This window comes from Dromiciops gliroides, chromosome 1 (assembly GCF_019393635.1).
Source record: "Dromiciops gliroides isolate mDroGli1 chromosome 1, mDroGli1.pri, whole genome shotgun sequence".
Taxonomy (NCBI): domain Eukaryota; kingdom Metazoa; phylum Chordata; class Mammalia; order Microbiotheria; family Microbiotheriidae; genus Dromiciops; species Dromiciops gliroides.
This window is the reverse complement of record NC_057861.1, coordinates 294,821,508-294,835,189: the sequence shown is the minus strand read 5'-3', so window position 1 is coordinate 294,835,189 and position 13,682 is coordinate 294,821,508. Positions and strand designations below refer to the sequence as shown.

The 13,682-nt window shown below is 34.4% G+C and overlaps 1 protein-coding gene across 1 annotated transcript in view; it reads right to left on the bottom strand.

Moving 5' to 3' along the window:
- Nucleotides 1-5,033: 5,033 nt before the first annotated feature.
- Nucleotides 5,034-13,682, bottom strand: part of ZBTB10 (zinc finger and BTB domain containing 10) — a 55,796-nt gene continuing 47,147 nt past the window's right edge. Inside the window, exons 4-6 of the mRNA XM_043975797.1 lie at nt 11,598-11,774; nt 10,573-10,745; nt 5,034-10,269 (exon numbers count right to left, since the gene is read on the bottom strand). Of these exons, the coding sequence (XP_043831732.1) occupies nt 9,964-10,269; nt 10,573-10,745; nt 11,598-11,774 (656 nt within the window). The 3' untranslated portion in view covers nt 5,034-9,963. The remainder of the gene's footprint in view (nt 10,270-10,572; nt 10,746-11,597; nt 11,775-13,682) is intronic.

Below are 13,682 nucleotides of genomic sequence, written 5' to 3'. Positions count from 1 at the left end.
CTGCCTCTAATTCTACATGTGTCTGTGCATATGCACAGATACCTATGTATAGGTGTATTTTAGGATGAAGTGGTTTTAAGACCAGTCTTAAAGCTGGATTGAAATTTTGTCTTTGGCACATACTAGCTGTGTGGTCTATGGGCATCTCAGGTCCCACCACGCAATTCTCTAAAACTATAAATTAGATAAGTCATCAACCTGCATTTTTAGCAGAGTTTGCGTGAGGAATTTTTATCTGGAAAATAAATGAATAAGGCTATACCACATAATCAAAACCACCTTGGTTTAGCTGAATTGAAAGGGAATTTTCTCAGATAGCTTATTTTAGATGCTACTAATAAATATTCTTACAAAAACATTGATATCCCAGGAGATAGGGGTCTACTGTTCATTTGTTAGTAGCTTCCCCTTATTTTCATTTTCTACACAGCTATGGAAAACCATACTCTAAGTGAAGGACTTTTAAAAAATAACATTCTGAAGGTAAAAGTAGAGGTGGCAGCTAAGAGGGTCAAGGTTAGCTCCAAGTAGCAAGGATTTAGATTTCAAACAAAAGTTCTCAGGAAAGTGCTTCCCTATGATTTTTATCATTTGAAGAGGTAGGTTAAAAGATAAGTGCTAACTAGGAAGTGGTATATATATATACCTTACGTTTCTATCAAAAAGGGCACTCTATTTGGATAGAAAAGACATCCCAATACTTACTGCTTGATGAAAGAATCTTGAGTTTAAGTAGTCTTGCCAGTTTATACTACATCTAGAATCTTCTATGGAAGAAAATTTGTCCATGAGATTTTGTTGTTCCAATAAGTAGTTTAAAACCACTTCTTTCAAAAATAAACTTAGTTAATTTTTTTGCACAAGAGAAAAAAACAGCTCTCCATTTTAGTAAGAATATTCAATACAAAAACTGAGAGGCAACAGATTTCTCCCCTGAAAAAGGTTAATTATATCCTCAATTATTTTGAAAATATGGAGGAGTTACTAAATGGTTGTCTAAATAAAATAAAGAAATCATTCTGTTGGTCTTGGGCATTTATGGCATGACCATTTTTAAAGCCTCCCTAGAAACTTAATTCTTACTCAAAACCCCTTTCAACTCCAACAATCTATAAATAGCTAGGCTGATACCAAAGCTTAAGATGGGGAAGGTAAGGAGAAATCAGATATTTGTAAACCTCTTAGCACAATGCCCGACATATAGTAGGTGGTTAATAAATGTTCCCTTCCCTTATATCTGATGGCACTTTAAGTTTGTAGGTACCATACTGAGTTATTTAGAAAACAATTTCCTTTCCTTTCTTTAGTCTTTTATCTCCGGCACCTAGGAAGGTATCTGACATGTAGATGGTGCTTTATTAGTACTGGTTATTGGTTGAGATTGAACAATTCTTCCCATATATAAAATGTCCATTTCAAAGACAGAAGAGTTGAAAGCCTATAAGACCATATTGAAGAAAGTAATTCCCTCATATTTCTCTTTATTCTTAGAAAGATAGCAATGACAAAAGGTGGACAAATAGCTAAAAGCTAAGATTAGTACTAGATTTGGATGTTGTAGTAGAAAAAAATCATTCAGAATCCAAGGAAGTCAATAGATTTTGAAAAGCACTTCATTGATTATATGGAAACACCCATAGGTCTTAAGTATTAAACACCACCACTAGTTAAAAAAAAAAAAAAGGGGGGGGGGAGAAGCAACAATCAAGAACAGCACTCATGGGGCAGCTAGGTGGTGCAGTGGATAGGGCACCGGCCCTGGAGTCAGGAGTACCTGAGTTCAAATCCAGCCTCAGACATTTGATACTTACTAGCTGTGTGACCCTGGGCAAGTCACTTAACCCCAATTGCCTCACCAAAAAAACAAAAACAAAAACAAAAACAAAAACAAAAACAAAAACAAAAAAAACCAAACTTTCTTAGGGGCAGATAGGTGGTGCAGTGGATAGAGCACCGGCCCTGGAGTCAGGAGGACCTGAATTCAAATCAGGCCTCAGACACTTAACACTTACTAGCTGTGTGAGCCTGGGCAAGTCACTTAACCCCAATTGCCTCACTAAAAACGAAACAAAACAAAAACAAAACAAAACAAAAACAGCACTCAGCATACAGGAAAGAATACATTTCTTTCCCCAAACTGTTAAGGGCCCTTGCCCAAAGCACTAAGAAAGTCATTCTAATGAAAAGGCATGAACCATACCAAAGAATGATCAGTTGAAGAAATGGAATGTTTAGTCCAGGAAGACATTAAGAGGGAATAGGATAAATATCTTCAAGTATTTGAAGGCACACCATGTTGAAGAACCATACTTTCTCCACTTGGTACCAGAGGGCAGAACTTGGAACAATGGTTAGGATGTGACAGAAAGGTGGAATGGGGCTGCCAAGCTTAGTTGCTTTTCCCACACTGGATATCTTTAAGTAGTTTGCATAGCTTTGGGGTATTATAGCAGATTCCTATTCAGGCATGAATTGGAGATAGATTCTAAGTCCCTTCAAAGTCTGACTTTGTTAATTACCTTGAGGGGTAAAAGTACCCTAAGGTTATGGTCAATTCACAATTAATTCAAGGAAATTTAAGAGTAATTTAATATTTTCTAAGACTAAGTCCTGTAGCTGATGATATGATGGCATGAAAAAAAGATCAAAAACCCCTTGGGAGAATTACTGTACGTTTACTTAAGTATCACAACATAGTTTTGGGTTAAAATCATCCATGTAGACATGGATCAATACTTAAATTCCCACGTGAAACTCTAGACACTATTACTCAGACTCAAAAAAGTCTGGTTAAGATTTAAACAGATTTTGGGCATCCAAATGGATCTATCAAAAAGACTGCTATATCTGGTGTCCCTCCTATCTACTCCCTTTCAACAATGGCAGTGCAAGTTTTTCATATTTCATTCACATGACAAAATATACATACCAAGGCCTTAAAAGACACTGGAGTAGGACTCATTTAGTCTCTAATCCTAGCTTTTTCAAAACTTGACAGCTGTGGGCAAGCAATGTTAACTTCTCTGGGTCTCAGTTTCAACTATAAAATGGAGGGTTAGCCTAGATGAAGATTCAGAGCTTAAAGGGAACTCAAAAGCCATATAATGGAACATTTTCATCTTAGATATGAGTAAACCCAGACCCAGGGAGGTCAAGTAAACTGCCCAAGCACACACATATAATAAGCACTTACAAACAGGATTTGAACTCGGGCTCTGGTTCTAGAGCCAATGGTCTTTCTATTGTACCATCCATCTTCTGACAAGAGTGACAATATTTCAAGTTACATGGATTATCCTGTCCTAATTTTTATTTTCTTGGCATGTATGTATGGTGATGGGGTGAGAAGGAAGAGGTCAGTTATCCAGGCCTTAGATTTTATCAATGTAGGGTACTACAGGGAAAATACTCCTATCAATGCATCTGATATGTAACTTACTGTCTATAGCTCAAGTGTATGTGTGTATACAGACATATATAAACATATACATAAACACACACACACACGAATGCACATTACATCCATACATATACATGTATGTATGGAAAGACTTGAACTTGCTTCTTTCTGATTATGTTCTCTAGCTAGAAAAGTATGAGTTAAAGACCCAAAAGGCTACCTTATACTAAGTGTTATCTCCCCTATTCCAAGAGCTTCATCTGAAGTCAAAATAAAAGTTCATTCTACTACATATTCAATCTGAAGCAAAATACCATATCTTCTAATCAAGGAAAATTCCCTGGGAGAACTGAAAATAACACAAGAATCTAGCTGCTCTTGTTATACCAGGTTACTCCAAAAGTTATATAGTCTTTTGGGACACTGTGATTGGAACATTAAAACAGTTGCAAGTGATTGCAACATTAAAAACTTGCATGGAAAAATCTTTGGGAGTATTACACATTGCTTTACTTATGAATAAAATTTAAAAAGTTAAAAAATTCCTAAGAAAAATTCAGTGTATTAATTAACAATGTTGCTAACAAGTGTGGTGGGAATGAACACTGGGCATTAGTCTGTATTCTGTGCTACTAATTTAAGCAAACTTGGGCAAACAGCTTAACTCTTTAAAAGTCCCAATTTCTTTATCTGTGCATTACACAGGAACTTAGATTCAATAATCTTTTTATACTCCCATTCTAGCTTTCAAATTCTGTGATTATATTTAAGCTTAATTTATCCAAATTGGTCTATATTGTGGTATATATCAGGAGCCTGATGTGCTCAGGAGAATGCTGGTTAATAAGAGTTCATATGTGCCTCCCCCTCGCCCAAGGTACTTAAGTATGACATACAAAGGCAGATGTTATTAGCTTCTAGAATTAGTTTTCAAATTTTAAGGATTTCCTTGAGCAACAAGAAACTAAGGGCCAATTACAAATAGTTTGGTGAAGCTTCATAAATTTCCAATCCACACCTGGGATTTTGGGGAATCAGAGGCTGATTGCAATTACATTTTGTATAGAAAACCTTTTCTTCACAGATAGTGAAATTATTGTCACAGCAGTAGGGGGAAATGGTTAACAAAACAAAAAACCACTTGGAAAACAAATTTCAAAGTACCCTAAAAACTAAAACTATTAATAAATAATTTACATAGGACTTTAAAGTTTTCAAAAGTGCTTTGAACATGTTTCAATCCTCATGTACCAGTTAATACACCAATATATAACTAATGTACACTAGATTATACTATTTTACATGTGAGGAAACTTAGGTTTATAGAGATTGACTTTAGCTTGTTCATGGCACAGTCTGAACTGAGGTCTCTGAACTCTCAGTCCAGTGGGCTTTCCATGAAAATAAATCAATTAAATCTTAAGATCGTTAGAGGTAGAAATGGTTTGAGTAGTGATCATTTTAATCCAACTTTTTCCATTTAGAAATGAGAAAAATGGAAACCCAGAGTGTGTAAATGACTTACCCTTGATTATACAAAGTGATACAGAGCGGGCATTTGAACTCAGGTATCCTGAACTCCTAGTAAAGTGAGTGCTCTTTCCATTGCATATGGATGCCTCCCACAACAATATCTCTTCATTAAAGCAGTTCACCATAAATCAATATACTAGGTAATACTGTTATCCTAAAGAATTACTCTTGTGCATTTAAAAAATTGTTTTCCTCCTTGATGTGTTATAAATGGAGAAAAAAAAATCCTGAAATATCAGTAAAAAAATTAAAATAAATTCACAAGGCAGGAAGGAGTTTAGTGCTCACAAGTTTGTATTTTTAGGTTTGATCAAGAATATTGTGTATTTTCTAAATACACTGACAAAACAGTTTTGGAAGTTTACAAACATGTCTTAAGACACTAGGTAGGTAGATTACAACAAAAGGTTGATTTTTGTAAAAGATCTTCCAGAAGAACTTTTACAAACAACAGCATTTAGAAGAACATGTTTTTATGTTTACAGTGTTTAAAACAGATACTCCCCCCATTTTATAATTGCTCACATCCATCCTCCCGCTCCAAAACTTTGTTGTTCAATTCAAATTAAAGGACCCTGATATTATAAAACTGAAGAGCTATTAAACAGTCCTTTTAAAAGTATGCTTGTCCCTGACTTTGAAAATACTGGAATTATTCAAATGAAGAGAGGGACAAAGTTGAAATGAAGAGCATCACAATTAAATACTACAGAAACTAGTTCTTAAAAAATTGTATTTATACCAATAATTATACCATAGTTAAGGATCTGGGTGACTGAATGGCACAGGAAAAAGTATCTCTGGTTCCCCAGTTGAAATCCAGCCTTCATAACATGAAAGTGGGGCATTAGATTAGTAGTCAGTGTAGCTCATATTAACTGGGCCAGGTAACAAATACTACTACCCTATCAGAAGAAAATAGCGGAAACTGAAGGATTTGGAGTGAGAACAAATCCTATGTCCTCATGGCAAAGACTCACAGGATAAGGAGGGTAAATATTGTTGTTTTGAAGGGAAACTGTTCAGGGCTTCTAATTCATCACCTTTCACTGAGAAAAATTCATAGGTAATATGGAGGGAAACTAACTTCATAAAGGGGGATAAGTAAACCTAAATCCTTCATGTCACATTCAGAAATCACTATAACATTCAGATTCATTTAATGCATTTTAAAAAATTATCAGCATAGGCTTAAGGGACAATCAACTGAACAAAGTGAAGCTTACTCCACAAGTCAGCCTTAAAAAAAAAAAAAAAAAGAATCATGATAGAAGTTTTTAATATAATTTTATAACATATTAAACTTTTAAATAACTTTGCCAAGCATACATCATTGGAAAACTCTTTAAAACTGCACTTATAATTTTTTTGTTCTTTAATTGGGTGTAGATGAAAGTTTACATAAGCCTTAAAGATGTGTATGTATCTCTTTCTCCCTTGAACTCATCACACACCTCTGCTGCTCTCTTCAGGTCTTCCTACAACTTTATTAAATAGAAACTCATTTCACAGTGCTTAACATTTCACCCTTATTCTTAATTTTCTGTTCTTCTCTTCCCATTCTCAAATCTATCCTTTCATTCTTCCTGGGCTCACTCCTAAGTCTCTCCTTTAGTTACCAATGACCGCTAGATATTTCCCAGAATCTCAATTCCCTTCTTTCTTTAGTTCCCCCTTCCTACAAAGGCATTCCATTTTTAGCTTAAAGGTAGCAGACCTAGAATATGGAAAAAGAGTATAATAATTGGCAAATATTAATAATGATGACCAATGGCTACAATAATAAGACCAAAGTAGAAGTAATCATTTTTGTGAATTAAAAAACTTGGTCTTAATTTTAGTAGATATTGTGTGGATGTTCATTTCCTACAGAATGGATATATGACAATGCTTTATGCTCTTCATTCCGTTATTTTCTTTTTATTTCAATAAACGTGAACCTTCTAATTTCACCAGTGGCTCCTTAACAGACATAAATTACTATTCCATTGGTATTGCCTTCAGGACTGAGAAAGAAGCTTTTAGAACTTTCCAACAAAAACAACTTCCTTAAATTGCACTGCAAGTCAGATAAAGGAACACTTATCAAAATAGAATCCTCCAGTAGTATAACTTAGTACTAAGTGATTTAAAAAATAAGACCTCGAAGGGGAAAGGTGGCCCCCTTCAAGATCAGGACATAAAATAAGTTAGGCAGTCAGCAAGTAGAAAAATCTGTCAATTCCATTTCTGTTGTAAAATTACTTTAAGAAATAACTTTTATAGGCTGTAGCTAATATATTCAGGAATATAAACACTTTTCCTTTGGATTACCCTTCTTAAAACAAATATTAAGTATCAAATGTCACTTGACCAGAGTAAAGTCAATCTGCAAATAAACAGAAAAGGCAAGTGGACAATCAATTATAAAATATTTTAAATTATCAGTAACAAGCCATCTATATTAAACCTCGCTTTCAAATTATAACCGAAACAAAAGCACAACAATTCTGTAGTGTACCAAGTGTATATTTCAATTTACTGTATGCAATCTAACAACAAATTTGGTCATAATTTACCAGATATACATAAATGATTTAAGTAGTAAAAGAAGATTCAGTTTCAAGAGAATAAGTTCATACCTTGAGAAAAAAGTTAAAGTACATTAAGAATGAAAAGTCAGGTCCAGTTTCTATGCAGTAAGTGAGCTGTAGTCTAATAAAGCAGATTTAGGTGAATTTCAGATATATAGCTTTCTTTTTAATATATATATATATATATATTTATATATATAGACAGATCTACCAATTGTAAACTATGGTTTTTCTTTAAGGGGGGATAAATGGGATGGAAAAATCTTTATACTATACTTACATATTCACAAAGCAGAACATTTACGTTTAAAATACTTTTTCATTCATATTATCTTTGCCCTACTAATTTCTACTTTGGACCCCACCAAAATTACACATTACTCATTTCAGTCTAGAACAATGAGAATAGGATGTATGCTTCAGATTAAAATAAAAATCAAATCAAATCTAGTCATTTGTCAGGTATACAGTGATGCAGTAGCTACCAATGAAACAATTAGATGAAAAAGATGCATTTTAATAACCATATAACTATAGTTTCTCAGTTTCATCCAGCAGAAACAGCAGTGTCTAACATTAAGCCATCATTCTACTGAAATAAGGGACAATGATAAAGCTTGTCTCTTGAAATACATATCAACTTTGATCAGATGGAGCACCAAAAGATTGACAGATTATGTCTGTCAAAGTGTACTTCAAAACTTTTCCACACAACTAGCATAATTTAGTTACCTGATATTATAAAATAGGAAAATAGCCATTTTATACTTAAAACAAAGCTGAAAATATGGTGACCTTCTTATTCTTATACAGTACTATCACACTGGCCTAGCTAAGTGTTACTGGTAAATGCTGTGCATATTAATATTGTGGCATATTAATCCATCATGTCAAATGTTCTTGGTGTCCAATGATCAGCTAATTCATTTGCCACTAGGCAACATTATGTTGATGAGTTTAACTTAATAATACAGTACCCTTTTCTATCCCAAAGAACCTTAAATTGAAAGTATAGCACAATCAATTTGGAAATATGTTAATGTTTTTTTTTTTTAAAAAAGAGCCAATTTCAAATTTTCACATGTTCCCCAAGTGCCCCTAAACTGCAGTATGCTGAAATAGGCACAGATTATGTGAATTAGTTACTAGTAGAAAGAATAGCAAGGTATGCCTTTTTCTTTAAAAAAAAAAAAAAGGTACTGAGAACTAAGTTAAAAAATCATTTACCATAATTCTAAAAACACTCAATGGCCCAGAAAATGTGAAACAAAAAAAGAAGAAAGCAATTTGTTGTGTTAATTTTAATGATGAAAAAGGGCACAGGAAGTAATAATAACCTGATGTTTGATACTGCATAACAAACTAACCGAATTGGACACGCAGGATAAATTATAAAACAAATCATGTGGCTTAATAATTCTATGACTCTCTATTAGAAATTTATGCCTTTTATAGAGGACTGAGGTATATACACTGGCCAGACAGGAAGGGTAGTACAGGAGGGAGAAATAAAGGGAGGTGGGAAAAGGGTAGCTAACAAACAGTGCCAAGGTAACAGATACCAAAAACTAGACGGACATGTCATATAGTAACCATTTATCAAATTAAACTAAAGCAGCAGGAGAAAGTTACTTATAATCAATCATTTTAGTGGTATTTTGTCAACTTCATTGGAAAACAAAGTTAACTTCAGCAACATCATTCCACATCTCATGAAGTAGTGAAGTTTTTGCAATTTAAACTGTCTGAAGGGAGGAAGGGAAAGGGGGAGTCAGTTAGCTCATTCCAATAAATAACCTCTCCAGTTCTTGTAAAGGGACACACAGGAACAAAGAGCTGGGAAACCATAATATCAATACGAAAAGAATTGTTTTAAGTTACGAAGCAATTGAAATTGGACAACTGAAAAAAGTTGAACCACTGGGGGACTAGAGCCCCTCACAGAAAATCTGTATTACTTTTTCTTTTAAAAAAATTTGTTTAAAATTAAAAAATAGAAACAAAACTCTACTAGCACAAACTAGCCTGAGTGGTTTGATGACAGTGTGATTGGGTTTGAGGAAGCTACTTCTGTACTTCCATAAATTTTTCCCCCATTCATGGTAACAAGTAACACATGAATGTAAAAACACTACGAGGACAGTTACTATGCTTTTAATATGACTCAAATAGCTACTGTATATCCTATAAATAATAAAAAATATTTTTACTTTGATAACTGATTGGAGATGTGAGTACTCTGTATAATTCAACCAAAAGGTTGTTTGCTGTACAGTCCTGTGCAAATATAAAAATTTAGTAATATTTTTTGCTATAAGGCTTTGACCCTACAGTTTTCACAGCAACATAACTACCATCCAGCATGTACCATATTTTGCAAGCCTTCAGTTCAAGAATTCAAATTGTCAATTCATATTATGTCCAACTGCAGCATCCTTGAGGAGTATGCTAGGTCAGTTAATCATCTAGTGACATACAAACATCCCCCGATTCGTCCCATCGAGATGGATCAGTCTGTTCTTCTCCATCATCAACCAACTCTTCGTCAGCTTCTCCTGCTTCATTCTCCTCATACTCTTCATCTCTAGTGAAATCTGTGTCCTGAACCTGGTCTACACCTTCTTGACCTCCTGGTTGGGATTTATCTGTACATTCTACGCACACTCCATAACGTCGAGATCCATGTCTTATTCCAACACTGGCTGCTAACATGAATATCTTCTTACACACCATACATTTATATTTTTTATCCTTTTTATGCACCTGAGTAAGAAAAAAAAAGTTTAAAAAAATAGGCTGATGTACAGGAGAATATTTAAATAGGTAAGAGAATATTAAAGTACTCATACAAATTAAATTATAATAGACATCCACGAAGTAGACAAACAGGAGACTAGACCATGGTGTCTGACTTCATTGCTTTCGGAGTGCTATATAAATTGGTTCAATTCTTACTTCATTTATTATTCAAGACTACACAAATCTATGCGATTACCCTTGTCAGGTAATGATTTAAAAATATTTACAAATAAATATAGTTAGGATTTAAATTTAAAAATTACTTACCAGGGAATGTCTTTTTACATGTTCTCTTCGAGTAAACAATTTCCCACAGATATCACAGCTAAATGATCTCACTCCCGTATGAATGAGCAAGTGTCTTTTTAGTGTTCGTCTGTATTTGGCTACATAGTTGCAATGAGGGCATTTTAACTTGTTCATGATTATAGATGATTCACCTTTAGGAAAAGAAAAAGAACAAATAGAGAGATGGTAAAGACTTATTAACACTAAAAAAAAAAAAATTACCCAAGTTCCAAACTTCTTTCCAATCCCATTCCCCAAATTGCTAACAATAAGCAAAATGAGCAGACCACTTTCCATTGCCTATTTCTATTAATGAGCAACATATGAATAGCTGAATGATCCCAAAACAGTAAAGGAGAAGGGGTATTGTACTCATATTACACACATAGTAAGGAATAAGACCTTTAAAAAAAAACATAAGCAGTTGTTTACTTGCCTGCCCTATTACTTCATCAAGGATTCTATGAGTCTCAACTGGCTATGTCAGATTTCAACATAGTCTCATTTTAAAGGGACTGGGAAAAAAAATACTGCCAAGCCTATTTAATTACTAACTTAGAGTATTTTTAATATTTCTTTAAATGAGAAAATATACCTTATCAAGAATTAGCTGCTTATCTGGCCATCATACTATTAAAAAAAATTTAAAAGTACCCTCAGTATAATCTATAAATTCTAAAATGAGTCATGAAATCAAATCACTTGCTAACTTTATAAGAGACTTTGGACCAAGACAAAATGCCCTGTAAATTCATAATTATGAAAAATTTGAGTCCTTAACTAAACAAATCTCAATGTTCAGGATATTAAGCTATTTCCCCAGGAACTGAAATGACAGTCTACCAGCAATCTCAGAGTATGAGATTTCACCTTCCCCTGTGCACAAACTATAGGCAATTCCAGATTAAGATTTTTAAGCAAATTTTTCATATGAAAAATTTCAGAACCAAAATGTAGCTGAAATAATTTCTAAAATTCTCAAAAATACTGTTGATTTTACTTGCCATTTTCCCAGGTTTCTTGTTTGGGCCAAGATTCCGGCAACAATCCATACTTGAAATCATTTGAAGTACCCGGTAACAATCCATACTTGAAATCATTTGAAGTACCCGGTAACAATCCATACTTGAAATCATTTGAAGTACCCGGCAACAATCCATACTTGAAATCATTTGAAGGACCTATTATAAATTAAAAGCTTTTTTTTAACCTTTAAATAAATCTTATTTGCAACAAGATGTTAGTTGATACTTAATGAGGTCAGGAAAGAAAATTGAGTATTTTAATGCAATTTAAATATTGTGCACATCTAAACAAGGCAGCATATTGTGAAAGAGGAAGATGGGTTTGTACTTCCAATTTTATTCCAAATATTGTATTTCTCTGAATTTATGTACCTGTTTGATGTTCCAAGTTAGTAATGTTAAATAAAAAAGCAATACAAAAACACTTTGAAAAACAATTATACCTATGCACGTCAATGTCATTAATAACAAATTTTCAATCTAGCAGAGACCTACTAGTTTCATTAGCTACTGCTCTGAAGGCATGACTACAAAGTCATAGTTATATATATCTTCAAAGAAATACAATTTTAAAAAGGCAGGTGCTATCTAGAGACAGTATGATGCTTGTTGGCCTTTTGCTAGGGATTGACTATAGATAGCTTTGGCCATCATTATTCCAGTAATCTGTTCAACAGTAAAGAATGAAGACAACTATCTACACCTGAAATGATGCAGCACACTTTTTTTTTTTAAATAGTGAGGCAATTGGGGTTAAGTGACTTGCCCAGGGCCACACAGCTAGTAAGTGTTAAGTGTCTAAGGCCAGATTTGAACTCAGGTACTCCTGACTCCAGGGCTGCTGCTTTATCCACTGCGCCACCTAGCTGCCCCTGCAGCACACTTCTATCCCTCATATTGGTTATTCTGCTTTCCTAGTGGATTCTATCACCAAAGGTATATACCTAAGAAAGCTGACTAAGGATTTCAAATAGATTGGGGGGGGGGAGGGCGCGAATGTAGGGGAAGGAAAATGGAGGAAAAGGATATGTTATGAAGTATAAGTACTTAAAACATGTAGATAGGGATGTATGATACTGGTTTAAACTAGGACAAATCATTGATGTGGTATGCCTCATGCTACAATGACCAGTGAAGAAATGATTGCTGGTGAGGCATAATTAATGAAGAAAATAACTTGACTGACTGCAAGTCTGTACAGTAATAGATGCATGTTCAGCAGAAATGGAAGAGAGGTAGGGTCAACATATACTACCCTGGCATGACTGGGCACATACATTCAAGTTCCTAGGAAGACTGTGCAATTGTTAGATCGAACCTCTACTCATTTACACAAGTATGAAAAAGCAGTCACCCAATTTTAATCCATGTGTAAAATTAAGATAGCTACAAACCCCAATATGTACAAGACTGTGCACTATGAAACAGAAGTGCTTATTGCTGTGAGATATCTGGCAAATAACTAATAGCAATTTTTCTCAATGACCACCATGCTCCAAAGGAGGATGCTGGCCATACATGAAGATGAGAAGTGTGATCTCCTTACATTTCCAAGTGAGTAAAAAGTTCACTTGACCAGCTGATTCAGATATAATCACATTAAAAATTACAATTAAAAAATCAAAGTAACTCACAAATTCAGTGTCAAAAGAACTTAAGGGGGGGCAGCTAGGTGGCGCAGTGGATAGAGCACCGGCCCTGGATTCAGGAGTACCTGAGTTCAAATTCGGCCTCAGACACTTGACACTTACTAGCTGTGTGACCCTGGGCAAGTCACTTAACCCCAATTGCCTCACTAAAAAAAATAAATAATTAAAAAAAAAAAAAGAACTTAAGGGATACTTTGGGAAATTAATGAGACAAAATAAGTTCTCCATGCAGGGCCAATAAGGTCATGAAAGCGCTGGCCAAGAAATGGTTCACTAAGAATAAAATGAGATTTTACAGGTTTTCCAGTCTACCATGGTGCTGCTGACTACAAACAGAATAAGTCCTTGACTTCTGACATTCCAAGAAACTTGTGGCCAGAAACTCAAATGTATGGATACTGTAGCTTAATCTATC